General features: G+C 44.2%; 2 protein-coding genes across 2 annotated transcripts; one reads left to right on the top strand and one right to left on the bottom strand.

Moving 5' to 3' along the window:
* Window positions 1–4,216: 4,216 nt before the first annotated feature.
* Window positions 4,217–5,292, top strand: c1ql3b (complement component 1, q subcomponent-like 3b; the record flags this gene model as incomplete). The annotated part of the gene is made up of 2 exons (XM_084547348.1): window positions 4,217–4,837; window positions 5,113–5,292. 2 exons carry the CDS (start codon window positions 4,217–4,219, stop codon window positions 5,290–5,292), a joined length of 801 nt encoding a protein of 266 aa, XP_084403474.1.
* Window positions 5,293–5,637: 345 nt separating this feature from the next.
* Window positions 5,638–10,091, bottom strand: pter (phosphotriesterase related). The gene is made up of 5 exons (XM_084547266.1): window positions 10,007–10,091; window positions 9,059–9,523; window positions 8,331–8,596; window positions 7,523–7,663; window positions 5,638–7,219 (listed from the first exon to the last, which is right to left on the bottom strand). Exons 2-5 carry the CDS (start codon window positions 9,488–9,490, stop codon window positions 7,009–7,011), a joined length of 1,050 nt encoding a protein of 349 aa, XP_084403392.1. The 5' UTR covers window positions 9,491–9,523; window positions 10,007–10,091; the 3' UTR covers window positions 5,638–7,008.
* Between the last annotated feature and the right edge of the window lie 2,208 nt (window positions 10,092–12,299).

The raw sequence follows: 12,299 nt of genomic DNA, 5'->3' as shown, positions 1-12,299 counted from the left end.
AATATACCTGAAACAACTTACGCGCCTCTAAAAACGGTGATCTTTAGCGGTTATGCTAGCTTGTGATGTTACAATGACTTCCTGTTCCTGATTGCTCTTGATTGAATTATCTACAGATGTTTCCTAGCAACGGATTCACACATTACTGAAGCTTTACTAGCTGCTAGTGTTAATGGTGCACCTAGATGTCGCTAATCAAAAGTTTTAAAACTGACTAATAGTCAGCTTATACCTTTAACCTGCATTAACCCACTGTTCGGCTGTTAAATCGGTGGAAACAAGCTATAAACACAACACAGATATATATTATGATTGTATAGGGTTAACATGTTGGCAACAACTATATATTAGACATGTAGCAGACTCTAACAAACGGAGCCTTCAAATGGTGTTTTGTAACAGGTTTCATTACCTTGAAAGCAGAAATAGTCTGAAAGCCCCAAGCTAAATGTGTTCCACGGAAATGGTGGAGGCCATGGAAGTTTTTTCCTGGAAAATGTTTCTGGTTGATTGTAGTATGTTCTGGTATATGCTTTGGTACATTACATTCATTCATTCATCTTCTGTAACCGCTTGTTCCTGTGAAGGGTTGCGGGGTCTGTTGGAGCCTATCCCAGCTGTCATCGGGCGAGAGGCGGGGTACACCCTGGACAGGTCGACCAGGGTGTACCCCGGGCCAACACAGAGAGAAAGACAACCATTCACACTCACACTCACGGCCAATTTAGAATCACCAATTAAGCTAACAAGCATGTCTTTGGAGAGTTCGAGGAAGCAGGAGTACCCGGAGAGAACCCACTCAGACACAGGGAGAACATGAAACTTTCACACAGAAAGGCCCGGTCCCCATGGATTCGAACCCGGGACTTTCTCGCTGTGAGGCATCAGTGCTAACCACCTCTCCACTGTGTCGCCCCGGTACATTACATTTTAATTCTAATTTGAAACCAAACCAAAGTGCATTCACTTGCGTGCATGCGCTGCTCATGCAAAGAGGAAGATGCATTTTGCATTAGTCTGTCTTCGCAAGTTGTTCCAGTGGCTGCTTTCTAAAGAGTACAGAAGTGCTCCATGTGCCTATTGGTGAACTACATGACGTCATCAGATGGCTTTGTCTGGCTTGCCAACACCAACAACAGCAACTTGCTGACAACTCAACTGATGTTTCCAGTTGTGTTCACATCATGTTGTGTCCTGGTTCATCTGTAAAATGTGAAATTTTACTTTGCTTTACGCCCAGTTCCCGAGTTGGTGTAATATTTAGACTTTTTAGCTGCTAAATGTGACACAACAACTAGTCGCTAACTTTGTCTGACGTGAGCTGATAGAAGCTGAAACACTTAATTTGCCTGAAGGACCTCTATTGGTTCATCACTATGAACTTTCACACCATTGCTACAGTGTTAATACACCGATCAGGCATAACATTATCACCACCTGCTTAATATTGTGTAGCTCTCCTTGTGCCTCCAACACAGTTGTGACTTATTAGAGAATGGACATGGGTCTTCTGAGGGTGTCCTGTGGTGTCTGGAAACAGGATGTTGTTAGTGGGGGGCTTTTGGTCCTATGGGTTGAGGGGAGGGGTCTCTGTGGATCATCCCACAGATACTTGATCAGTTTGAGATCTAGTGAATTTGGAGGCCAGGTCAACACCTTGTGCTGTTCTTCATGTTTGTTTGCTTTTTTGAGTTGTTCCTAAACCATTTTTGTGTGCGTCCTGCTGGGGATGGCTGCTGCCATCAAGGAGTGTCATTGCTATGGGGTGGGGGTGTCTGGTCTGGTCTAGGTGGGTGGTACATGTCTAAGTAACATCGACATGAATGAATGCCAGGTCCAAAAGTTTCCCAGCAGAACACTGAATTGTCACAAGATGGTTATTAACTTCTCCTGTCAGGGGTTTAAAGGGAATATCTTAAGGTTATGTGATAATATTCAATCCTCCTATTCTCCAACAATACAGAAGCTGCAAGGCCTTTCCCATTTTTGTTTGTAATAATATTCACTCCTCATCTAGATGAATATGACTGCCCAGTGCATCAAAACAGGCTTATTGCTTGTAGTTTATTGGACAGAGTTTATTTGGCAGATGTATTTACCTCCAGTGTCAGCTGCTCTACATGTTAGTCACCAACAACAGGCAAATGATGCCAAGAAAGAGTGAGTGAAGAACGCAGGTACTTCCAAATGGTTCATGTAATTTTTCGCCTCTATGTGCTCACATCATGCATCTCTTTAAGTGATTTCAGCGTCACAACATCGGCTACACAACCGCGGAGCCAAATCAATTGATGACAATACTGATCTGAGCAATATCTCACGTAATGCAAATGCATCATTGTCAGTTTGATGATTAACCCTCATTAGTTGGAAGGCCGCCAGCCTCATTCTCTCATACTGTGGATCAAGGAGGCCGTGATGGGCCCTCAGATTGAGAAACTGTGATTCATATTAAATTAATCACATAAACCCCTTCCCGTTATCATTTATGTGACGAATTGCTTTCAGCTTGACTGTGAATGCCCTTCACATGAGACGTCTTAAGTACTTTCAGCGATATTCGTGCCGTTTGTGGGTTGTTCTCCTTCGTTGACCCTAAAAATCTTTGCACACAATCCCACATATTTGTCATTTACGTGCATGAACACAAACACCTACGGTTTATTCTACACGGGGAGACTGAACCCTTCTCTGTTGTATTCTTTTTAAAATAGGCTAAATGCATAAAAAAAATAAAAGAAATCTTGAAAGAACAATAGTAAGAAAACTTGGTGAGAAGCCAGATGAGATGGAAGACACGGAACAGGTTTGTGGCTCTAAATAAAACCTTTGACTCGAGTGTGCCCCACTTAAAGCAAATGCATGTACATGTTGCTTGACACAGTTTCAGCTGTAACAGAATAAGGTCCAGGGTTCGTAAAGTAACAGAGATCATTACTGTTAATTAAACTGTTCATTTTTGAGATGATGATTCCACAAACACATTTTCCGATAGAATTTAATTTGGGCTGCAATCAAAGTCCTCCTCCTTCTCCTCCTCCTCCTCCGCCTCTTAGACAAACAGGGCTATGTGTGGTTTTCCTTCCTGTGTCATCCATTTCTCCACCTGGCAGTGAGATGCTACCCTCTGCATTCATGGGCACATCATCGTCTGCCCTCCTCACCAAGAATTAGACCTCCATCACTCAAACCCTCCCAAAAGCCAGAGTGCCAAAGTTTTATCTGCATTTTCTCTTTAAGTCTGTTAAAACCCGTTTGCATCATTATACGTGGGATAATATCATAGCATTGCTTTTTTAAATGAACAGCCGCAGGTGGCAATTTCCTATTAATTAAGTGATTTCACCATATCTTCCTTCTAAATTGCCCAGAATTCATTTCATCCGTAGATCCGTGTGAAGTCATCCTTCACTGCCAGCTCGTAGTGACTCCCCTCTTCCCTTCAGTGGATCTATAGATTTTCTCCAAATGATAAATTGGACACAGGGAGCCACTGAGGTGTGACCAGGTGCCAAAGGAGTATAGCTTTTTCTTTTAAATGGGCCTAATTATGCTCAAGACCTTTAGAGCTGTTTGGATAAGCGCTAATAACATTTTGTGGGATGTAATGTTACAAAAATCAATGGGTGAAAGGTATTAGTGAATTAAACTTTGTGGAATTTTTAAACAAAGTGCAGCTCCTCCCTGGCAACAGAAACTATTTTATTTCAAACAAAATAGTCACGTTTGGAAGCTTCAAAGTTGCATCAGTGTTTGTTTTGTTGTTCACTTTCTCTCCTCTGATTGAAGAAATGCATGCATTCTGTCCCATCCATCACCTTCACCCCTCCCCTCGCTCTCTCCAAACCCAGAAACGAGTAGCGATTAATTTCTAGCCCATTCTCTTCTGTGGCACCGTGGTGGGCAGAAACTTGTGCGGCTGACTTTGTGTTGTGCGTGCTCGTAACGCAGACGCCACTTTTCCCCTACAAGAAATTATTTCGTCGTTTTTCCTCACGGCGAGAAAGTGATGATGAACCAATTGGACGGATGCTGCAGCGCATAAAAAGTTGTGGATGGTTCCTTTTACGCGCAGACATTTAAAAGACTATTTTAACTACAGAAGTTGCGGTACTGTACAAGGGCAGGTCAGATTCTTCACTCTGCAAAAATATCGCCCACAAGCAGGCTGGACGACCATCCACTCGGAAGAACACCGCGAGTCCGCAAAGCGCAGATGATCGCAACTGGTGTTTGTGGCGTCGCGCTGGTGCTGGTGCTGGTGGTTCTTATTCCGGTCGTGGTGAACTCCGCCGGAACTCCCGCGCGCTACGAGATGCTCGGGTCCTGTCAAATGGTGTGTGACTCCCACGGGACCGCGGCCACGGCCACGGCTAAGGCAACGAACCCGGTAAAAGACAACCGTTTGGTCCAGTCGCTTCCTACGTTCATCCAAGGTCCACAGGGAGAGCCTGGACGCGTCGGGAGGATGGGTCCCAGGGGTCCGATCGGCGAGCCCGGGCCACCTGGACCTGCTGGTCCGCCAGGGGAGAGAGGGGCACCTGGTCCTCCGGGTGCACCCGGGGCGCCAGGAACAAATGGGCCAAACGGTGCCATTAGCGCAGCCACTTACAACACCGTGCCAAAGATAGCGTTTTACGCGGGACTGAAGAAGCAGCATGAGGGATATGAAGTGCTGAAATTCGACGACGTTGTCACAAATCTAGGGAACCACTATGATCCATCTACCGGGAAATTCACCTGTTCAATACCGGGGATTTACTTCTTTATTTACCATGTGCTGATGCGAGGCGGAGACGGAACAAGCATGTGGGCTGATCTCTGTAAAAACAGCCAGGTAGGACGATTCATAACTTCATTATTAAGCCACAATTGAATTAGTTTGAGCTTCACTCTTTAAACTTTTTTTATAATAGACTTCTAAATTGAAAGGACTGATTAACAAATGTTTACTTTTCGCATTTTTACGCACAAGTTGTATTCAAAAATGCACTTTTTACAGACTACAGTGAAGTTGTTTTAAGATGTGCGACCTCTGATGGAGCTGTCCACGGTTCTGATTTCAAAACATAGACACGTTTCATCAGCAGAAATGTCGAATTTGCCTTCCAGGTGAGAGCCAGTGCCATCGCCCAAGACGCAGACCAGAACTACGACTACGCCAGCAACAGCGTCGTCCTTCATCTCGAGCCGGGAGACGAGATTTACATCAAGCTGGACGGCGGAAAGGCGCACGGGGGCAACAACAACAAGTACAGCACCTTCTCCGGCTTCATGTTGTACGCTGATTGAAACACGGAGGAGATCTGCCGAGGGGGGGAATGAAGGAAGGAAGGAGAAAAAAAAAAAAAGCTGCTCTGCATATAGCTTTGCTTCACTGCTCGTGTTCAGTTCAATGTCAGCTGGATTATTAGAGACAGAGCTCAACGTTTCTATATTTCAAAAGAATCCGGAAAGATGTGGAGGAAGTCATGCAAAAAATAAAAAAACTGTACTTTGCAACAGGAGCAGCTGACAGTGTAATTACAAGATAAAAATAATGAATTTTAATTTGTACAGCACCAAGCTGTACCCTTGTCAGATTGATTAGTGTCGCTAGTGCACCCTGAATGAATTGTTCCGCTTCACAAATTAAGTTGGCTGATATATCAAACAAACTATGTGGTGACATATACCGAGTGACCGTAGATTCAAAGTTCAGTGTATCGACATTAAGCACTCAATTATAGATGCTAATAATATACTCACATAACTAAAAGTGTTGTTAGTCCATTTGTGTGCTTTATTTCTCCAGAGATATGCCATGAACGTTGCATTTGGGTGAAAATGTTGAAAGCAGTCGTTATGCATGTTTCTAAAAATCAACATTTCAACACTGTGGAGCAAAAAGAGACTTTGAAGGAAAAAGATATCTGTAAAAGAAAAAGAAAAAAGAAAAGGGACAGGTCTGGTGTTCAACAAAAACATTATCACTGTAGCTCATTTTTCTTGTGTGTATCAACATGGCATCTGGTTGGGGCAACGGGGTGGTCTGGTGGTTAGTCACCGCCACAAAACTGGACAGTCGCACAGTCAGATACGCTTCCTCGACAACATTCAGCAATCTGCTCGCCGATTATCGAGCTCCTTCCAGAGAAGACCGTGGGTTAAAATGTAAAATGAAATCCTCTGACTCACTTTGTAATCCTCTTAAGGAGATTAATCAAAGTTATAGAGTTGTTCGCCGTGCACAGTCAGCTGTGGCGATCGTGCCATTGATCATGTGGCGAAATCACTCTGTGAGGCCACCTGTTCCCCAGATGAGAGGATAACGTGTCCTTCATCTGGTCCTGCCAGCCAGCCAGCCAGCCTCCCATAGACACACAGACACCCACTGAGGGGCAACAGGACAACTCATCTAACACCGCCGCATTGTGTCAGGAGCAGAGCAGCATACTGATTACCAACACGCTCATTATTTCCCCTCCGCGAAACGTGTTGGCAGAAACGTCACAAAACCAAGAAAGCAACGTTGACATTGAAATTAAAAAATCAATTAGCACCATATTTGTGAGCACCGCTGTAGACTCCCCAGAGAATGGAACTATTTATCTGGGATTGTAATCACACCTCTGCAGACAAGGAAAGGCTATTTTTTGTGGCATACATGGGGCTGAAACAAAACTGCTAATGAAATGCACTGCGATCCTGCAAGGCTCCTCCATATAATTTGCTTAAAAATAATTCACAATTACAAGTGCAAAAATTAGGCATTAATTAATTAAGGGCCTTTGTGGAGAAGAAAAGAGAAGAAAAAAACGCTTTCAGATGTAATTATTTTCCTGCTTTCCCAGAAAATTTAAGAGCCCTGATATTGAAGAGAAGTGTAAGCCAATTCGAAATCACATCAATAAATGAGTTATCGCAAAGATCTCGAAGCATTCATTGTGAGGTGTTGAGTTCTGATTGATAAAGTAATAGCTACATCACAACGAAATCTTCGCCCTTTTTTTGTTTTTTTAATTTTTTTTATTTGAAGGTCAACCAGCGCTTCGGATTGTCAATGAGGATCTTATCCACCTGGTGCTGTGAGAAGCCCCTCATCAGCATCTTCGGCACGATGTTCTTCAGGATGTGAGAGTAGCCGTGGCCGCCGTACTTGGTCAGGCGGTTCTTGGTGTGGATGTCGTGCGCGATCACTATCTTGTCCTCGTAGCCCTCCTTCGCCAGAAACGCCAAGCTGGGCGCGAGCAAAGAAAACGTGTGAAGAGCGAGGCGCCTCGAGTGTAACATGAACGCCAGCCGTATTATCATATGTCATCAAATCTGTGTTAATGTTGGTGCAGGCTAACATCTGACCAGAATACTACAAGTGACAAGTTATTCAGCACAATGTGTCCATTCAACTGTGGTGGGAGATAATCGTGCTCCTCTCTGACTCCGCATTAAACTGAATTACATGAATAGATTCCCTGTTTCCCTGATATGTGTCTAAAGATAGCTTAGTCACGGTGTTGTTCAGATGTATTTTTAAGTTACTCACGCCTTCACTCTCTGGCTGTCACTGGGCATGTCTACGTCCAGCTTATACGGGTAGTTCAGCATCTCCGTTCCAAACAGGTCGTACTCCAGGTAACTCCCCAGCTTAGCAAACTCGAGGAGATCACCCTCTTCGAATATAGTCCTGCAAGAGTGTCACAGAAAGGGAATTTGCTTTTTTTTCCCTAAACTACTTCTTATAGGACGAAACTTGAAACTGAATTGATCTATTTTTTTTGTGCACGTTCTCAAGAGAAGTTTGAAAGACGAAGGCGACATCAGTCAGCACGTTCGATTTTCATTCATTCCATTGTGCATCAATTAGGCTCAACATCTTTGTTTAAAATAATCACAATAAACACTGCGCCAAGCTCAATATCCTTCCAGCAAGGGGAATCATTCTTGTTTGCGCTCGGTAAACAATGTCCGTCTGCGGCAGAGCGGAGGGTTTGACCTGTCACAGTAGGGAAAGCCCAGGTGTATAAATAACGGCGTCCCGGTAAGACATGACAGTGAATCAGCACGGCCGAAAGCAAAACCTCTCCTCAGTGAAATCCAGCCTGATGCACCTGTCTGCTGATGTGTGCCGTGTAAAAGGGTCAAGGGACGCTTTCTCAGTACGCACCAGAATCAGATCATAGAGGATTATATATATTTAAAATCTATTTTTAAAATCTGTACAACATAATAACTGACCAAACAGGCAGAGGCTTGTTGTCTCTCTGTATTTTTTTTACTAATAAACATCAGGGAGGGGATGTGGCACAAGAAATAATACCCTACTATAGCTCAGATTATCAGGGATGTCTCACCTGTCCAGGTGAGACATAACGGTTTTGCCGATGTCGCCTCCGGCCTCCTGGAGGATCCGAACGACTTCGGCCGGAGCGTCGGCGCTCCTGCCGGGGTGGATGATAACGGGGCAGCCCAGCTGAGTCTGAGCGTGAGCTGTGGCCCTCAGCACCTTCGCCTCGCTCTCCGTGATTGGCCAGCTGGTGCCGATCTCGCCGATCACGCCGCAGCGGATGTCTGTGCCGTCGGCGCCGTGCAGCACCTCGCTGACGATGATGTCTGTGAGCTGCCGGAGCAGAAACGAGGAGTTAAAATGAGTTAGAAAACCGCATGATGGAGTAATTATAATTGTAAACCTTTTCTCAATTTCTCTGTTCCCTTTTAAAACGATCTGACGCACATGAACGGAGCATCTGTCAGGTCTGAATGATCATCTCTGAATATATGAGAAGAGTAAACGCAGATTCTCAGTGCACCACTACCAAAAGACTAGACGGCGACAAATTCGTTCAGATCAATCAGAAGATACAGAAGAGATCCTAAACGTAGCCAAGTGTCGAGAGAATGTGCAACAGATTAAACTGTCAGGACAACAAATGTATGGAATAAATTCTTCCAATCTTATGAGACACAAAGCACCAGTGGCCAACTGCAGATACACACATAGTGTAAACGTTCAGATCATTTAGGTTAAACTGCTCGAACAAAAGTGTGTGTGCTTCACACTGGACCACAAATTGGGCCACACCTGCTCCACACTCATTTTCTTGGTGGCCTCAGTGTGGGTGCAGTCCACATAGTACCCTGCTCCTGCGACAATGTGGACGCCGGTGTCCTTGGCCAGCTGCCGGAGGGTGGGCAGGTCCCGGTCGATGCCCGTGGTGGTGTTCTCCACCATCGCGCCTCCGCCGGCCTTCCTGTAGGCCAGCAGCTCGTCCCGCACGGCGCCGGTCTCCTGCTGCAGCAGCAGGTTCTCGTGGCAGCTGTAGGGGTTTTGCCTCAGCCAGTGCATGTGCTGCATCTGAAAGGGGTTCTCAGCGACTGCCTCGTCCCCTTGGGGCGGAGGGAAGTAGCAGCACTCGAAGCTCATGGTCAGGTGCTCGTGGGTCATGGTGCGGCCCAGCTGATCCGGATCCACCAGACCCAGGACGGTCTGGACCTTCCCGCTCAACGCTGACATGACTCTTTGATGGGTGTTTAGGGTTTTAACAACCTGAAAGGCCACACAGTAGTCATTTATTAATTACAGTGAGACAGATCATTGTAGGGACAGCTTCTGCAGTCCTGAGCAACACAGATTAGACCCTAACCCTAACCCTAAGAGCTGAGTGTGTGTGTACTAAAATAGTCTGACAACTCATTGACCAGACAGAGCAAGCAGCAGAGCAAACTTTGGACTGTAAAGCAATGCAAAGTCCGGATCCTAAATCTAACTAAAACCTATATCAGTGTAAAAGCTGCAGTGTTTTCATCACTATATGCTCTATTTTGCAGAAAGGAAAGTAAGTGAGAAACCATCTGCAGCCTGGTAGTGGTTAAATTACAACTGTGCTAGTGCAAAGTGAAACTTAAAACAAACACCCGAAAACAACGTGCAGTAAGGTCAGAGCTGCAGCATTAGATGGAGGGGGACTTAAGAGTTTCATCAAGGTAAGTCCTGAAATGTATGTACACTGTCGAAAAACTGTTTGCTGACCTTGTTTCTTGTGTCCACTTCCACCGCCCGCCGAGCACAGACAGCTGCTCCTTCAGATTAGCTCTGCGACACGTCGCGGGGAGTCAGCCATCGCGAGAAATCACGAGACTACGACCCCGGCAGTGGATTCCGCCGAGCAGTGTCAACAAATCAAAGTCTGGGATTGAAATATAACAAATAATCCTCAAATATTCCTTCAGATTGAGCAAGCGTTTATAATTTAGAAGTCGTTTTGTCAAGAAAAACTGGAAGCTTTGACTTTAGCTTTTATTTTTATTTGTAAAAAACAACAACAACAAGAAAATAGAGGATAAAACCTTCAGTGACCCATAATAAAGACTTTCATAGCTGACGACACCTGACTATAGTACTGCAAAAAAACGTTTTGTTTTATGCTTTATATATATATATATCTATTTAATATAATAAACTATGTGTTATATTGGTTGCATATTCCCCTGCTGTGAGATACATAGGGACTATCTTATCTTATCTTATCTTATCTTATCTTATCTTAATAATTATCATTTTGTAAATTTGGTCTGCTTCTCTTTCCCATACAAACCTCTTCTAAATGGTGGATTACTAATGAGATGGTTTAACCACGAACGACTGAGTAGCTTTACACATAACCACAACAAGACACATGAAGATGATGCAAGTTCTCGGAGACAGACGGCGACTCTTTCTGTTTGCTCTCCTCTCAGCAGATGGTCCCCCACAGCAGCATTTGGTCTGCTGTTGCGGGGAACTGCCCTGTGAAGCACCCACCATCCCATACGCTTATACGGCAGGACCCATGACATCTGTTTGTCAGCAAGATGACTATTCTATAGAGCAGAGCAGTAAACATATGGGACCGCGTTCTGATTTTGTGTTCAAAATAGATAAATGTCCGTTGTCCTTTTTTGTCTGATGGAAAATGTCCCCTCTCGGGCCTATTGTGTCTCAAAGATGTGGACGATTATTCACGTTTTTGATGTCATCCCTTCTGGATCACTGTGACTCTCGGTTTACTTGTTAGACGGCGTTGTCTCTGGGTTGTTGTTGTTGTATTATGCCTCCTAAACTTTAGCTTTTTTCTTTTTTATCATCTAATTTCTTGTAGACAGCGTACACGTTTGATGTCTTGCTTTTTTCCTCCATGACATCTGACCTGCAAATGTGCTGCATAAATAAATGTTATTGTGCAGTGTGCTCCTCAGTTTGTTGTAATTTTATGCAACAGGAACAAAAGCAGGAATATCTTACAGGCTATGGAAAAAAAAACAAATTTGACCCTTTAAAATGATGCATTATGATCACAGGAAGCCAAAATAAAATCACCGCTAATATATTAAAAACAATCAAGCAGCACTGCTGACAATAAGCTGACAAACTAAATCAATACAGTCAGCCACTGGTGACAGCAACAAATGGGAGGAATAAAAAAATCATGCAAGGCACCGGGGATTCCAAATAAATGCGCCGACTCCAAAATTACACCGAGGGGGTTGGAGCGCTGTTACTCATATAGGCCCAGGGTATCGTGCCGCTCCGGGGTTCCTCATTAGTGACAAGAGAAGATGTCACCTCCCATTCATCTGTATGGCTGACATGTTTCAGACGGACACGGCCGCAGGGAGAAGAGAGGGACGGCTAAAATCAACTCCCCCGTGTAATTAACTCATAATTTACTCTCAGGTTAACTGCTCATCATTAATATCAAAAGAAACATCAGATTTTGAAAGGGGGGTTTATTGACTGCCTGGCCTAGATGTAGTAAGATCCTATATTGAATTTCAGTGTTATTTGCATTTAAATTAAGGCAGACACTGTTTGCAACTAAAAGGTAATAAATTTGAATGTTTCTGTGTTTGAAAAAAAAGTCAATGAAGATTTTAAGTTTTGATTTTTGGGAGAAAGCAAAGTCAAGTGTTGTTATCTGGTGCCCTCTGCAGACAGAGAGGAGGAAATATACTTTATTTTATTCGAAATCACATAAAACTGACATTTAAATTTTGTGATAAAAGGTACACATAGTGCTACACTTGCCTGAGGGTGGTGCTTTCAGTCAATTTAAATGACATGAATGACAATAAAAGCCAGGACTGGCTGGCTTTGGTGTCCCGCTTGTTGTTCCTGCTCTTTATCTCATTTTCATGCTACTTAGGCCGTCCGAGGCCTCGAGCACCGAGAATCAATAGGACAGTTTGTTGCAAGAAATAACAGCGAGATAATGAATTATGGGAACAATGAACCGCGGTGAATCCCAAACCTCACCCTCTGACAACAGGAGCGTTTAAACGGAGGC

This window comes from Chelon labrosus (assembly GCF_963514085.1).
Source record: "Chelon labrosus genome assembly, chromosome: 6".
Lineage (NCBI taxonomy): Eukaryota > Metazoa > Chordata > Actinopteri > Mugiliformes > Mugilidae > Chelon > Chelon labrosus.
The sequence above is the reverse complement of the archived record's forward strand: the minus strand, read 5'-3'. Positions and strand labels throughout refer to the sequence as shown.

Coding starts and splice junctions, on each gene's coding strand:
- pter (XM_084547266.1), bottom strand. CDS start 9,490: ATGTCAGCGTTGAGCGGGAAGGTCCAGACCGTCCTGGGTCTGGTGGAT. Junction 7,664..8,330: donor GTTATGTCTCACCTGGACAG/GTGAGACATCCC, acceptor ACACTCTTGCAG/GACTATATTCGAAGAGGGTG. Junction 7,220..7,522: donor GACAGCCAGAGAGTGAAGGC/GTGAGTAACTTA, acceptor GCTCGCGCCCAG/CTTGGCGTTTCTGGCGAAGG.